Here is a 16,143-nt window from a genome sequence, read left to right on the forward strand (position 1 = left end):
AAAATAGAACACAGTGGTGATTTCCAGGATCATACAGTTGTAGTGGCCAAGATAAAATGATATTTTCAAGCTGTACAAAGCACACAAGATTCATGTCTAAGCCAATTGTCCTGTTAAGGTTCCAACAGAAAATATAGAGAAACACTTCACTGCCTGAGGGCGAACCTCAGTTTCTAAGGAGATGAAAGGCACACAGTGGTCCAGAACTCACAGATTCTAACTGGGAAAACCTATAGTACATATTTTTCATGGGATCTAGACAAGGACAACTCCATGGTTCTTTGCATCCAAGCTTTTCTCCAACAGAGGAGGTTACTACACAACATGGGGCGTGACAGCCTAGATTGTTTTCAGTCTTTGGGATTTGATTTACATTTTGTTTGAATAATACTGTTGTTCTGTGAGTTTTTTTTCCTACTTCACCTGTTGATCACTGGTGTCTCTTTATAGGTCTTCTTTTGTCATCTCCCCTATCCACTGGTGCACACAGTATTCGACTACACCACTACTATTTTATAGCTATAATCATGGGATGGGTTATCTTAGTCAATCTCATAATTTTGTGTATCCTGCATTTGTCAATATATCAATGTCTACTGATATCCAGAACTCTCCTAATGTCCTGCAAACAATTCTCTTGACTTTTCTCTTACACTGTCCATTATCCTTGTGTAATTTTATTCTTTTCTCTTAGTAACCCATGTTATGTGACATGGAATATAATTTACTTAGTTATGTTTTGTCCTGTAACCCTCCCATAGAATGTAAGTTTTATGAAATCAGGAACTTGGTTTGCATTTATTATTTCAGAGTTCCCTCTTTACCAAACAGTCTCTAACAGCAGGTCTTCAGTAAACATTTCTGAACAAAGTGGATGGGTTCCACATGGTTGCAGGTAAAATGTGCAAAAGATTGATTTGACCTTGTGGGGAAGTTAAGGTATTCTAGTTTCTTTTCTGATGCTGTGATAATCTGAACCAAAATCAACTGGTCAGAAGATGTTTATTTTAACTCATAATTCCAGGATAAAAGTCTACTCTAAGAGTGAAGTCAAGGTGACTGAAACTTAAAACAGCTAATCATTTCAGTGTTCAAGAACATCAAATGCATCAAACTGCACTCAACATTTTTTGTGGGTCCTAGGACCAAACTCAGGTCCTTGTACTCCTATGACAAACACTTCACAGATTAAATTAGGCCCCCAACACCTTGTTTGCTTACAATTTTAATGAAGCTCTCATGAGAAAATGGGGCATGTTCTGTTGAGCATTTTACAAATCACATATTATGTACCTTTATATTTTCTGTCCTCTTCACAAATAAGACAATAGAACAAAGAACTGTGAGATGTATATGTTTCCTTTCTCTGTCTGTAATATTTACCAATCAATCTATAGTCAACAATAAGCAATCACTTGATATTTGCCAAGTGCTGAATAAAGCAGAATAATCTAGAGCAGAGAACTTATGTTTTGTCAAGTTGGTTTGTTGGCTCAGGATGATAGTATGTCTGCTTTTATGATCATCCCACCCCACCTCAAACCAATATATGCATATACATAAACACATACAAATACACACACACACACACACACACACACATACACACACACACACACATTCTCTTTCATCTAAAACCAACATTGTTTAATGCAAGCAAGCAAACAAACAAACACAACAATGGCAAAACGTGGATCCCTGATATATCCCTGACTGCCAATCATCCTGTATGGAAACTTTCAGAAATGCTGTACACCTGTCAGAAAGAATGGACAGGTACTTATGACTGCAGTCAGGCATTAAGTAAGATCCCAAGCACTCCTGCATTTCCCCTTCCTCTTCCCTGGTAATATGGCTATTAACATTGCCTTTTGAAGGACAGGAAGAGAAACTTGGCTACTTGGAGACAGAGATAGGGATCTTGAGTCAGAAACAAGACTGTGCACAGCTGTTTACGTACTAATGTGTGTCTTGACTAAGTTACTCAGCTTTGTGACTTCTCTTTCTCTGTCACTAGGTTGATCTATGTCATAGCATTCTAAGGAAAAACAAAGTAAGAAATATGCATTTGTGTCCTGTTCACACATTATTTAGTAAATAGGAAAAATTATAGTTTGCTTAAAAAACAATGAAATAGAATCAAATCACGCACTATGGGTATTAGTTTGTACTAAGGTTTTGTGATAAACTATAAGGTCTGGAGATTATTGAAGAGAGTCACTCAGTGGATGTGTGTAGAAAGAAAGTTGTAGAAGGAAGATCTAGATGGAAAGGTAGGTAGGTATTCATCTTGACCCATTTGATTTTCCTTAAGCAGAGCTAGCTCACTCACCCCATCATATGACTGTTTCTCTTCCTTTCTAGCTTCTTTACTATAAAATGTTGAGGATATTATCATTCGGATGTTCAACACGGAGAGTGGAGGGTAGGGATAGCGGGCAGCTGGCAGGGCTCAAGTGATGAAGAATTTGCCTTGCAAGCATGAGCATCCACGTTCAAATCCCATAAGTCTTATATTAATCTAGGAGGGATGATAAGAACATACTTGTAATCCCACAATGGTAAAAGAGCATATAGGCCTCTCACCTCGGCCCAGCCTCAGGTTCGTACACAGGGTTCCACTGTCTGGGCCCGCACCTCTGTGCTTCTCTACGTTGCCAGCTCCTCGGAGCAGGGATGCGCTGTGCCTGCTGCAGGTCCTCATCATGGAGACCAAATGCCTGGAGATTCCCATCAGCTTCCTGGATGATTTCCGCACCCGATTTAATTGCACATTCCCAGTGAGGAAAGAGAAAAAAGCATCTGTGTGTGCTTCCAGATTGAACTTGCCGATTGGTTTTACTTGGATTTCTACATGCAGAACACACCAGGATTACCTCAGTGTGGGATGAGAGACTTTGCCAAAGCTGTCTTCAGTCACTGTTCATTTCGGCTGCCACAAAGTGAAGATGTGGAAAAAATCTTGGATGAATCGAAGGAATATAAAATGGGAGTCCAAAATTATGGTGCAATTATTCTCCTGAGACACTTGAGAATATATTGCTGGTTCATGGGTACCTGGCAAAGTCAGGCTGGGGATTTCCAAAAAGAAAAGCAAATAAAGAAAAAGCATCTTGTGACTGTGGCTAGAGAGGTCTTCGAGGAAACCAGTTTTGACATAAAAGACTATATTTGTAAGGATGATTACATTGAGTTTTGAACCAACGGCCAGTTTTCTCACTTTTATATCATTCCAGTAGTTCCAAAAGATACAAAATTTAACCCCCAAACCAGAAGAGAAATTGGTGCTATTGAGTGGTTCACCATTGAGAAATTGCCCTGTCATAAAAATGATATCACTCCCAAGTCCAAGCTTGGCTTGGCACCTAATAAGCTTTTATAACAATTCCCTTTGTCAGACCACTAAGGGACTAGCTGTCTTGAAGATCTGGAGATTCCTCAGAGAGTGAGAACAGTTTTTCTTCAGCTGGTATCACACCAGCTAGACCCACCATGGAAAAATTGAGTCAAACGAAATTCTGCCACAGCTAGCAGTTATTTCCTGAAGATTCTCCCAGAGACTAGTGGGTAAATCACAGGCAGCTGCTACAGCAGAGGCTGCACAGTAAACACAGGAGGTGTTGGACCTCTTCAAAGCAAAAAATCAAAATATGAGAGGGAATGGCAGAAAACAGTATCAAGACTCACCTAATCAAAAGAAGAGAGCGAACAGAGTTCATGATAAGCCAGCAAAGCAACAGAATCCCTTGATAAAATGTGAAAAGAAGCTGTGTCCAAGACAGCTTCAGGACAACTTCAAGACAGATGCCACATATGACTTGCCTTGTTCTGGTAAAGACCCGTTTGTAGAATTTCCTGAGGGGCATTCTGTATCATGCAATGGACATTGCAAGTTCCTATTTTGATCCAGAATCTTTCTAAGTGTCAAAATTGACCAAAATGATTTATAAAAATCTTGGACCTTTGATCCAGCAAGTGTACTGTAGAAGTCCCACTATCTGAGAGATCTGTTGCCTATGAGTGGGTGTCTCCTCAAGTCATACCTTTCCCAGCTATTTGAAAGAAATGCAGAGAGGCAATGTTTCTAAAGAGATTTTCTGTACATAAGAGAAACTAGAAAGAAACACAAGTTTGCACTGAAAATGCAGTTAGAACTTTTTTTTTCCGTACTTCTTTTTTTTTCTTTTTTTTATTGGATATTTTATTTACATTTCATATGTTATCCCCTTACCACATCCCCCACCCACCCGGGAACCCCCCATCCCCTTACCCCTCCACCTTCTTCTCCGTGGATGTAACCCCCACCTACCCACCCCACTCCCACTTCCCCACCTTCAAAATTCCCACCCCCTGGGGCATCCAGCCTTCATGAGGTCAAGGATCTCATCTTCCACCTGTGCCCGGCAGGGCCCTCTACTCTTACATATTCAGCTGAAGCCCTGGATCCCTCCATAAGTGCTCCCAGGCTGGTGGTTAGCACCCTGGGAGCTGTGGTTGGTTGGTATTGTTGCTCTCCTCATGGTGCCACAAACCCTTTCAGCTCCTTCAGTCCTCACTCTAACTCCTCCATTGAGAACCTCATGATCAGTTCAATGGCTAGTTGTGAGCATCTGCCTCTGAATATGTCAGACTCTTGAAGGCCTCTGAGGAGACATCCATATCAGGCCCTTATCGGCATGTACTTCCTGACTTCCACATCAGCATCTACCTTTGGTGACTGCATATGGGGTGGATACTCAGGTGGAAAGGTCTTCAAATGGCCCCTCCTTCAGTTTCTGTCCCTCACTTTGTCTCCATATTTGCTCCCTTGAGTATTTTGTTGCTCCTTCTAAGAAGAACTGAATCACCCTCACTTGGTCTTCCTTTTTTATGAGCTTCATGTGGCCTGTGAGTTGCATCTTGGGCATTTCAAGGTTCTGTGCTAATATCCAATAATCAGTGAGTGAATACCATGTGTGTTCTTTTGTGATTGGCTCACTTCACTCAGGATGATAATTTCTAGTTCTATCCATTTACCTAGGAACCTCTCGAATTCATTGTTTTTAATAGGTGAGTAATACTCCATTGTGTAAATATACCACATTTTTTGAGTCCATTCCTCAGTTGAAGGACATCTGGGTTCTTTCCAGCTCCTGGCTATTATAAATAAGGCTGCTATGAACATAGTTGAGCATATGTCCTTGTTATATGTTCGAGCATCTTCTGGGTATATGCCTAGGAGTGGTATAGCTGGATCCTCAGGTAATGCTATGTCCAATTTTCTGAGGAACCGCCACACTGATTTCCAAAGTGGTTGCACCATCTTGCAGTCCCACCAACAATGGAGGAGTGTTCCTCTTTCTCCACACCCTCGCCAGCATCTACTATCACCTGAGTTCTTAATCTTAGCCATTCTGACTGGTGTGAGATGGAATCTCAGGGTTGTTTTGATTTGCATTTCCCTGATGACTAAGGACATTGAACATTTCTTTAGGTGCTTCTCGGCCATTCGAGTTTCTTCTGTTGAAAATTCTTTGTTAAGCTCTATACCCCATTTGTTAATAGGGTAATTTGGTTGTCTGGTGTCTACTTTCTTGAGTTCTTTGTATATATTGGATATTAGCCCTCTATCAGATGTAGGATTGGTAAAGATCTTTTCCCAATTTGTTGGTTGTCGTTTTGTCCTATTGACAGTGTCCTTTGCCTTACAGAAACTTTGCAATTTTATGAAGTCCCATTTGTCAATTCTTGATCTTAGAGCATATGCCATTGGTGTTCTGTTCAGGAACTTTTCCCCTGTGCCCAAGTGTTCGAGGGTCTTCCCCACCTTCTCTTCTATTAGTTTCAGTGTATCTGGTTTTATGTGGAGGTCCTTTATCTACTTAGACTTGAGCTTTGTACAAGGGGATAAGAATGGATCAATTTTCATTCTTCTACATGTTGTCCTCCAGTTGAACCAGCACCATTTGTTGAAAATGCTGTACTTTTTCCACTGGACAGTTTTAGCTCCTTTGTCAAAGATCAAGTGACCATAGGAGTGTGGGTTCATTTCTGGGTCTTCAATTCTATTCCATTGATCTTCCTGCCTGTCTCTGTACCAATACCAGGTAGTTTTTATCACTATTGCTCTGTAGTACAGCTTGAGGTCAGGAATGGTGATTCCTCCAGAGGTTCTTTTATTGTTGAGAATAGTTTTCGCTATCCTGGGTTTTTTGTTATTCCATATGAAGTGGAGAATTGCTTTTTCGATGTCTTTTTATATGGATTTACCGTTTCAATATTTGGAAACAAGTTTTAGTTGCCTGTGTTTTGTTGTCTTTCCCTTATTTTGTATGACCTGTGTTTTGTTTTATATTCTCATCAAGAGTTGTTTTGATTGCATCATCAACAAGTAGCCATGTCAATAGGAGTATTTCACCTCTTCATCTTAGTGATTGCAAAAAACTTACTTATTGAAAACTTTAAAATGAACTTAAAACCCCAGTTATCGGAGCTGAACCATGACATCAGGATGCAGGCATTTGCTCTTCTCTCTGTTTCTAACCACTGGAAGTCTAACTCTTCTAACTGGAGTTTTGTTAGTTTGTTTAGCACCTAGTCTTCAAAACAATACTCATTTTTACAGTGAACCCTTGAGCACTTCATCAGGACCATGCCCATCAGCCTGAGGAGTGATGGAGTCAGTGGGGAGCTGATGTTGTAATTTTGAGCTATGATATTTGCGGTCAAAAAATCTGTGAGTGCTGGAGCAGAGCACATGGAAGCCAGTAGCTGGCAGTTGCTCCAGGTCATGCCTTGACTATACTGCCTTAACCTGTTAAGTATTGTGCCATGATTATGCTCATGTGAAATACCTCTATATATTTTAGTTGTGAGTCTGTGGGGAAAAGCACATTCTTAGTTCTATATTGCATCTCTGTTTTGATCTGTGGAAGCTGATATGATATTATGTTTCAGTTTGCAGTGATACCAGAGTGGCATGTTTTTAACTAATATCTAGAAGCCCCTGGGATATAAAGTGAGAAAGAAGGCATTCTGCAATTTACCCAGTACAAGTAAATAAAGCATGTCATTGGGGAACCCTTGACGTAATGTACTTAGATCACACATAGGAATGTATTTTGTATTTTTCTCCTTCAGAATTCTTAAACCAACCACTGTTGCCAATGCCCAGTTTGCAGAAGGATTGCCTGTTGTTGAGGATAATCACCAGTGCTTTAAGGAGGCGATAAGATTTGGCTGCACCTTACCTCACTGAGAATCTTTCCTGGGGCGGAATGGGAGTGCATGTGTACACGTGCATCTGTCCTGTGTGATTTTAACAAGTTGTATCCACAAAGTATATTTCTTCTTATAAATAGTACTAGAGAAATCTTCTTTCTGTATATGCAGCCTATTTAACTGGGGTTCTACCTAACCCCACGGAACTTTAAAAAGAAGAGCTATTATTATGAGGAATTCACTTGGTATTACAACTTTGCTTTAGCTTTTAAATCACAGATTTTAAAGAAGAAATTATATTTATTAATGAAAGTGTAACTCTGGGCTATGCAAGAGACGTCACAGTGTTACACTGTGTTTGGAATCTTCTATGCAACTACTTAATGAATCCTTCTATGACCTTTGCTTTTTAGTGCCTTATATGATTGTGTTTGGAAGCCCTCACTGTTCTTGTCTGAAATACAGCTGCTTTGCCTGGGTCTTCTTGGAGAGAGAGAGAGAGAGAGAGAGAGAGAGAGGGAGGGAGGGGGGGGGGGAGGGAGAGAGAGAGAGAGAGAGAGAGAGAGAGAGAGAGAGAGAGAGAGAGAGAGATTGAGAGAGAAACTGTTTCCTAGGAGACTGTTGGCCAGATTACCTAACATATTTCGTGAAGTTCTAGGCCAAAGAGAGACCCAGTCTCAGACAAAATGTGGAAGGCCCCTGAGGAAGGGCACCTCGGTTTTTCTCCTAAGTTTTAAATAATACAAATATATGCATACTCTTCCCAAAATAATAGAGATTGGAAAAATCTACTGGATCTAATAAGATCTAATTGTTTGTACAGCCCAGGAAATAGAAGGGGGAAGGGACAAACCATAATCAGCAGTACCTGAAGCCAGGAGTGATTGCCAAAGTAACGTCCTAGAAATCAAGTCCTGGAGAATCCAGCAGTTACTTCTGTACAGCCTTCCAGTGCAGGTTGCTTTGTCAGTGGCAGCAATATTTTCATCCTTTCCTAAAGTATTTATCAAAGTATGTTTCATGACTAGGAAGTCCTACAGTCCACACCAGAGAGCAGGTCAGGCATGCAGAGAGAAAGAAATGGTGATTGGTGAAAGAACAAGAGGAGAGGAAGAATGGAGAATGGGCAGCACAGCTGGGTCCCGTTTAATGTGGCAGAACAGGTACCAGATGGACTTCTCTGCTTTCAGTGAAGAATCCTGTGAAAATTCTCAGCAGGTAGATTACTACTTGATGATTGCCCTGTAGGTTTTCTAAGAGAATGAAAGCCCCATGAAAGACTTTATTTCACAAGGACTAAAGAAAGGACACTTTATGTGCACTGTGGGACAACTGCTGAGATATTTCAAATCTCTCTGAGTGAATTCCTGAGAGAAACCTGCTCTGTGTGAGACTGTAGCTCTTTACAGATAGGATTGCCCTATGCTTTCTCAAACCTGGGCTATGGCTTTGTTTTGTTTTCCTACAGATGGACCAGCAACGCTTCACCTATAAGTTCTCCCCAGAAGTGGAGTTCCAGACAGTGAGGTCACTCATCCTAGGCAAAGTCACAGGTTGGTTTTTCTCTTGTATATACTTCATAGATGTTGTTAAACTTCATGAAGTTGTTTGCTCTATTGATGTTTTCAGTGATTCATATCTGAAGACACTGCTCCCATGTATTCTTTATACAGTCTTTGAAATGGAATATACTAAGACACATATGTGGCAATTGTACAGAATGTCATTCATGTCAGCTTTATTAATTGGTTAATTGTTCGTTGTTTGTGATAACTATTATGCTGGTTATTTGTTAATAACCTAGAGGAAAAGGGAATCAAGTAATAATGTAAAATATCATTTTCATTTAAATTTTAAAATTATTAACTTTTTAACATAGTCAACGTTCTACTTGTATTTCCTTAGTTTTAACCTAAGAGAATGAAGTATGCTGCAGAATGAGGACTCAAAGCTCACATTAGAATGACATATTCTCCTTTTCTATTCATATAGGTTTTGTGAATTTACATTTTCTGTTAGAGAATATGTATTGCCTCTACATTACTCAACTTTTTATACTTTCCTAAAGAATTTCATATCATATATGATACCTGATCTTTAAGAATGCATCTTAGAGCTTAATTATATTTTAGCTACAACTAATATAGACAAACAAACATTTGCTTTGGTTACTGTTTCTGTCTTACCTTTGCTCATCCTTTCCTTTCAAGATTTTTTTTTCTAAAGTCTCATGTATGATCCTGTGTAGCACACACAGTTGAGTTTTATATTAAGTCTTTCTCATGTGTACATGTGTATAATGTTTAGTGTGTGTGCACATTCACATGTATGCCTGCAGACAAGTGTTTGCCACAGGATGCTTTTGGATATCATCAAGCTCAAACACTGGTTGTTCTACCTTGTGTGAGGCAGGATCTCCTAATTTGTGCTTTGTATATGAGTGGAGAAGATTCTGGCTCATGAGCATCCAGTGATTATGTCTTCTCTTCCCATCAGACTTAGGAGCTTTGGGATTACAAATACCTATACTACTAAGTCTGGCTTGATGTGGGTTCTGGGTATCCAAAATCAGATCTTCAAGTAGCCATCTCTGTGGCTCCAGTTCTTTATTGGCTATTCCGCCTGGGAATCCCTGTTTTACATATTGGCAAGTGAAGGAGTTTTTCAGATTTTGAAATTATTTGTACCTTTGAATTCCTGCCTGCCCCTTATTTCCTGCTTATTCAGCTCTTTTGTGACATTCTCTTTTTCTCTGGTTCTGCTAGTCACAGTATAGTGTCGAAAACACTGGCAATTTGGGGTATATTAATTAGGAATGGACTCAACACAAGAAATCACTGTCCTATAAAACTTTTGCAGCACTTAACTCTGAGTCTTGATATTTCTTTTTGGAATGATTTCTCAGAAAGTCTGAGAGTCTTTATCGAGAATGTGGTATGCTCTTGGTTACCTGCTCCAAGGGTCTAGAAGCTGGACTGTGTCATGTACAAAATGTAGATTTGCAAGACAGAGGATGTGTTCATTGAAAGTTGTTGCAGAGAATGAGTTGTCCTAACAGTGTAACAGCTTAGATAGGACAAGAAATGATCCGCAGTTTCTCCAGTCTTCTAGATTCATAAAGAATTTAGCATGTTCAGAACATAATGTGAATGTAAAATAAGTGTTGAAATGTCAGTTTCCCAAGTGACAGACTGATTAAATGAACAACAACAACATCAAAAGATTTAAAGATGGGATTATTTTTCACCCCACACCCTGTGTAGTGATAATACTTGTAATAGTAAAAATTATTTTTCTAAAGCTGTTTATTCAGGTTCACTAATGAGGCCCTATTGAGTTTTTAATTCCTGTTCTCTGTATCTTTGATACTTCTCCTTTGCACAACATGCGAGTTTCGCCTTTCTGAACCAAACCTATTTATTTATTTATTTATTTATTCATTTATTTATTTACATTCTACCTATTGCACTTCTTTCCAGTCCCCCCTTCCACAGTTCCTCATCCTATTCCTCCTTTCCCTTGCCTCTAAGAGGGTGATTCCTACAAATCTCCAGGGCTTTCCATTCCCTGAGGCCTCAAGTTTCTTGAGGATTAAGCACATCTTCTCCCACTGAGGCCAGACCAGGCAGTCCTCTGCTATATGTGTCCAGTGCTTCGGAGCAGCCCATGCATACTTCCTGGTTCGTCAATGATCAAATGTCTGTAAATGTCATAGTTTATTTCTGGGTTTTCAATTCTATTGCACTGATCAACCTGTCTGTACTATGTGGTTCTTCTTCTTCTTCTTATTTTTTCCTATAGCTTTAGGTCAGAAACAGTGATACACCCAGAAGTTCTTCTATTGTGAGGAATTGTTTTAACTATCTTGTTTTTTTTTTTTTCCATATGAAGTTGAGAATTGCTTTTTCGATGTCTGTGAAAAATTTTGTTGGAATTTTGATGGGGATTGCACTGAATCTGTAGATTGCTTTTGGTAAGATAGCCATTTTCGCTATATTAATCCTACCAATCCACGAGGATAAGAGATCTTTGCATCTTCTGAGGCCTTCTTGGCTTTCTTTCTTCCAGGGTTTGAACTTCTTGTTATACAGATCTTTCACTTGCTTGGTTAGAGTTACACAAAGATATTTAATACTATCTGTGGCTACTGTCTAGGGTGTTGTTTCCCTAATTCTTTCTCAGCCTGTTTATCATTTGTATAAAGGAAGGGTACTGAATTGTTTGAATTAATTTTATATTCCAACACTTTGCTGTTGTTATTTATCAGCTATAAGATTTCTCTGGTGGAACGTTGAGGGTTGCTTATGTATAATAGCATATCATCTGCAAATAGTGAAACTTTGATTTTTTTACATTTCTAAATTGTTCCCATTGATCTAATTATTCTAGTTTTCATTGTCTAATTATTCTAGCTAGCTCTTCATATACTATATTGAATAGATAGGAAGAAAGTGGGCAACCTTGTCCTGTCCCTGATTTTGGTGGAATTGCTTCTAGTATCTCTCAATTTAATTTGATATTGGCTGTTGGTTTTCCATATATTGATTTAAATATGTTTAGGCATATGCTATGTATTCCTGATCTCTCCAAGCCTTTTAATATGAAGGAGTGCTTTATTTCACTGAAGGGTTTTTCAGCATCTAATGAGATGATCATGTTTCCTTGAGTTTCTTCCTATAGAATATTATGTTGATGTGTCTAAGTGTATTTTTCCATCCTTGCATTCCTGGATGAAGCACACTTGAGTGTGCTAATGATGGTTTCTATGTGTTCTTAGATTTGCTGTACGACAATTACATTGAGTATTTTTACATCGATATCCATAAGCAAATTTGGCTTGAAGTTCTCTTTCTGTGATCTTTATGTAGTTTAGGTATAAGAATAACTGTAGTTCATAGAATGAATTGGATAATGTTCCTTCAGTTTCTATTTTGTGGAATAGTTTGAAGTGTATTGGAATTAGGTCTAATTTGATTATCTAACAGAATTCTGCACTAAAACCATCTGGCCCCAAGTTTGTCTGTTTGTTTGTTTGTTTGTTTGCTTTGGTAGTGAGTTTTTAAATAAATATTTCTATTTTCTTAGATGTTATGGGACTATTTTAATAATTACCTGGTTTTGACTTAACTTTGTTACATGGTATCTGTCTAGAAATCATCCATTTCATCTACATTTTCTAGTTTGATTGATTAGCCTTTTATTATAGGTTATGATGATTTTTTTTAATTTCTTCAGTTTTTGTTGTGTCTCCCTTTTATTTATGATTTTGCTAATTTGGTTTCTGCCTCTGTGCCTTTTAGTTAGGTTGACTAAGTCTTTATCTATCTTGTTGACTTTCTCAAAGAATCAGCTATTGATTTTGTTGATTCTCTGTATAGTTCTGTATTTTTTTTTCTAACTGGTTGACATCAGTCCTGTGTTTGACTATTTCCTACACTCTATACGTCTTGGATGTGTTTGCTCCTTTCTATTCAAGACCTTTCAATTGTGCTGTTAAAGTTGCTTTTATACAGTGCCTCCAGTATCTTTTTGAAGGCACTCAACACCATGAATTTTGCTCTTAACATTGCTTTCATTATGTCCCATAAGTTTCGGTATGCTATACCTTCATTTTCATTGAAATCTAGAAAGTTTTTAATTTCTTCATTTCTTCATTTCTTCCCTGACTAAGATTGTTGCTCAGTTTCTATGAGTACATGGGCTTTCTGTTTTGTTTGTTTGTTTTGTTGTTGTTGTTGTTGTTATTGATGTCCAGCCTTAAACAGTACTGATTTGATAGAATCCCTGAGATTATTCCAATCTTCTTATACCTGTTGAGTCTTATACTGTGTCTGATTATATGGTCAGTTTTGGAGAAGGTTCCATTAGGTACTGACAAGGAGGTATATTCTCTTGTTTTGGGGTGAAATGCTCTGGAGATATATGTTAAATCCATTGGGTTCATAACTTCTGTTAATTTCACTGTGCCTTTGTTTAGTTTCTGTTTCAATGACCAGTCCATTGGAGAGTATGGCATTGAAATCTCCCACTATGAAAGTTTAAGATTCAATGTGTGTTTTGAGCTTTAGTAAAGTTTCTTCTGTGAATATAGGTGCCCTCATATTTGGTCATTGATGTTAAGAATTGAGACTTCGTCTTGATGGTTATTTCTTTTGATCACTATGAAATGTCATCTGCTTTCTCTTCACTCAGGGTCACATTAAAGGTTAGCATGATTTGTCCCTTACTCCTCGTTGCATTAGAAAATTTTCTTTCTGCTGTGGTTTTCCTTAAAGGTTATCCTGAAAGTCCAGTCCATCTTCCATTTGCAAGGTTTTCAGGTTTGATATTCTCAGTCTTCTTTAAAATCATCTAGTTGTTCCTCTTACCTCTTCACCTCCACCCTAAACTTTAAAACTACCCCATGACTTACTCCCTATGTCTAATTTCCTTCTCTCAAAAATATGTGTATCAAGCTCAACAAGACACTAAATGTTTGTTGTTTTAACACAGGAAAACTGTATTTTAATGTTTCTAGTTCATTAATAGTACTGTTCTATTAGTATTGTCTATTTTTCTCAAAGGATTTTTAGTCATTGAATACTCATTTTAATGGATGTTGTAGAAGTTTAAGGAGAAATTTATTAAAGTTTTCTTACCATCAGTGTCAGATTTGGTGTGTGTGTGTGTGTGTGTGTGTGTGTGTGTGTATTTACAAATGTTCTATACACATGCTTCTAGGCCAGTTGTTCCCTTCCATTGGATTAAGACTCTCACAGAGATCACATGTCAGATAAACTAGTACATGTGCTATGGAAAGAAGCCTCATGGTTCTCCTTACTTGGAAAAAAAAAAACACCACGTATATAGGAAAATAATGGGAACAGAGTATGACACTGGTATATTTTAGTGGCAGATTTTAGATCCTCATGATGAATGCTTGTAAGAAGTAATTTTATCTGTTAAACTTGCCATTGATTTTTCCTTCTCCAGGTCAGGACATCTAAATAGTCCTTCCCTTCACTACTTTGGAATCTAGTTCAATGATAAACTAACCACTGAAATAAATATATTACAAAATATACCATGTCATTAATACAGAGCCCAGTGGATTGTGAAATATTTGGCCAAATAGTTGAGTTTTCCTTGGTTTTTGATATTATTTTATATATCTAATATAAAGTCCTTTCAAAACAGCTCCTGGAGATCTGATGTCATCTCTTGGTATCTTGTAGGCACTGCCCTGATCTGCACATACAAACAGACATATTCACACAATTAAAAATAAAAATAACAACTTTTAAATGTAAATAAACATTACTGTGTACAGTGGCTACTCAATTACTAATAAATTTGAAAAATTTGTGTCCTGTCACTTCTGAGGACATATTTATTATTTACTACTTACAAGTTTATAATATGCTGAGAGATAAACACATTTTAAGTTTTCTTTTGTGGTTTTTGTTTTATTTGTTTTTCTTTGGTTTTGTTTTACCATTTCATTTTTGTAAGTATCAGATAAATAACTACGTGTGCTCTCAAACAGAGTATTTATTTAATTATTTAATTTTAAGTTACTATTATTGGTTTGTGTGTGTGTGTGTGTGTATGTGTGTGTGTGCAGGCACATTCATGAGTGTGAGAAAATACATTTAGTTCTCTTTTCTCATTGTTGGGTTTTTGAACAGAAATTGCATCATCATACAAGATAAGCATTTTTAATTCACTGAATCCTATCATTAACCTTTTTATGTTTACATAACAATTCTTCTTGTTATTCCTTTTCTGAAACCTCTTCTTGTCTGTAGGCTTAATATATGTGTAGAATAAATACTTGCCCAGAAATGACTGTTTCAAACAACCTTCCTTTAAAGAAGCAATGCCACTTTTTAGCATTTCACCCAGTTTGTCTTTATGCCTATTTGTACAACAAAGAGCTTTGATTTGTAACAACCTCCATGGTGGTACCCTCCTTGGATCAGTGAAGTGTTATTTCCAGTGAGCTGTGAGAATGAGAATTAGCACCTTTGATTTAGACCCTGAAGGCATAGTTCACTGAATCATCACTTCCCACTGCTTTGAAAGTCCAGGTACACTTTCCTTTGCTTGACCCTTGTTTCATTTTTGTTTCTGAGATATAATTCTGCCTTTCATTCAATAATAATTAGTGGCCAACTCCACCATCCATTTCCTACCAATCAGTGGCTACATATTTGACTTTGCATTATTTTCCTGGGTGAACCATCTCTTTAATCCACATTCTTTTGAATTATTTTGATGAAAACTTTGTAGCCACAAAAGTAATTAAGTTTAAAATCAGGAGGTAATGGAGAAAAGAGTATGTTAAATGGAATTTCAACAATATTGCTTATCATGAAGAGAGACAAAAAGGCTAGGACATGAAGTGAAAGCAATAGGAGGTGGACATGGACTTTCCCCAAAAAGGATCCATAACCTGGACATATTGACTCCTTGATTTTAAGCCAAAGAGTGCTGCCAACACTCATCGAAAGATACGTATTATCTATGAAAGATAATGTATTTGTTATTTAACTTATAAACTTGAGAAATACATTATACTGGCCACATGAAATTACATGTACTGTTATTAGTTTTGCATGTAAGAAAACACAAGTGACAACCTGGGTTTTTACATGTATAGTGGAGGAAAAAAGCAATATGGGAACAAAAATTAGTAAGGATTGAAAGATGTCTACATGATGAACAGCATTTGCTGCTCTTCCAGAGGAACTTAGTTTGATTCCCAGTAGCCATAAAGATAAGTTTTACTTCAAGTAAAACCTTATTTCCTCCACAGGCATCCACACACAAACAATGGTATATTCAGGTGCATAAACACACACACACACACACACACACGCACACACACACACATGCACACACACGCATGCACAGGAGAGAGAGAGAGAGAGAGAGAGAGAGAGAGAGAGAGAGAGAGAGAGA

General features: G+C 37.8%; 1 protein-coding gene and 1 pseudogene across 3 annotated transcripts in view; both read left to right on the plus strand.

Moving 5' to 3' along the window:
* The window catches only part of LOC114609465 (contactin-associated protein like 5-3-like), a 565,569-nt gene that overhangs the window by 531,698 nt on the left and 17,728 nt on the right, over positions 1-16,143 (plus strand). For all 3 annotated transcript variants that reach the window (XM_028753829.1, XM_028753830.1, XM_028753831.1), the window contains one exon: positions 8,669-8,753. In XM_028753829.1, coding sequence (XP_028609662.1) covers positions 8,669-8,753 — 85 coding nt within the window. The remainder of the gene's footprint in view (positions 1-8,668; positions 8,754-16,143) is intronic.
* On the plus strand, positions 2,706-3,950 carry LOC114609456 (annotated as a pseudogene).

The sequence above is a fragment of the Grammomys surdaster genome, unplaced genomic scaffold, assembly GCF_004785775.1.
Source record: "Grammomys surdaster isolate TR1022 unplaced genomic scaffold, NIH_TR_1.0 125973, whole genome shotgun sequence".
Lineage (NCBI taxonomy): Eukaryota > Metazoa > Chordata > Mammalia > Rodentia > Muridae > Grammomys > Grammomys surdaster.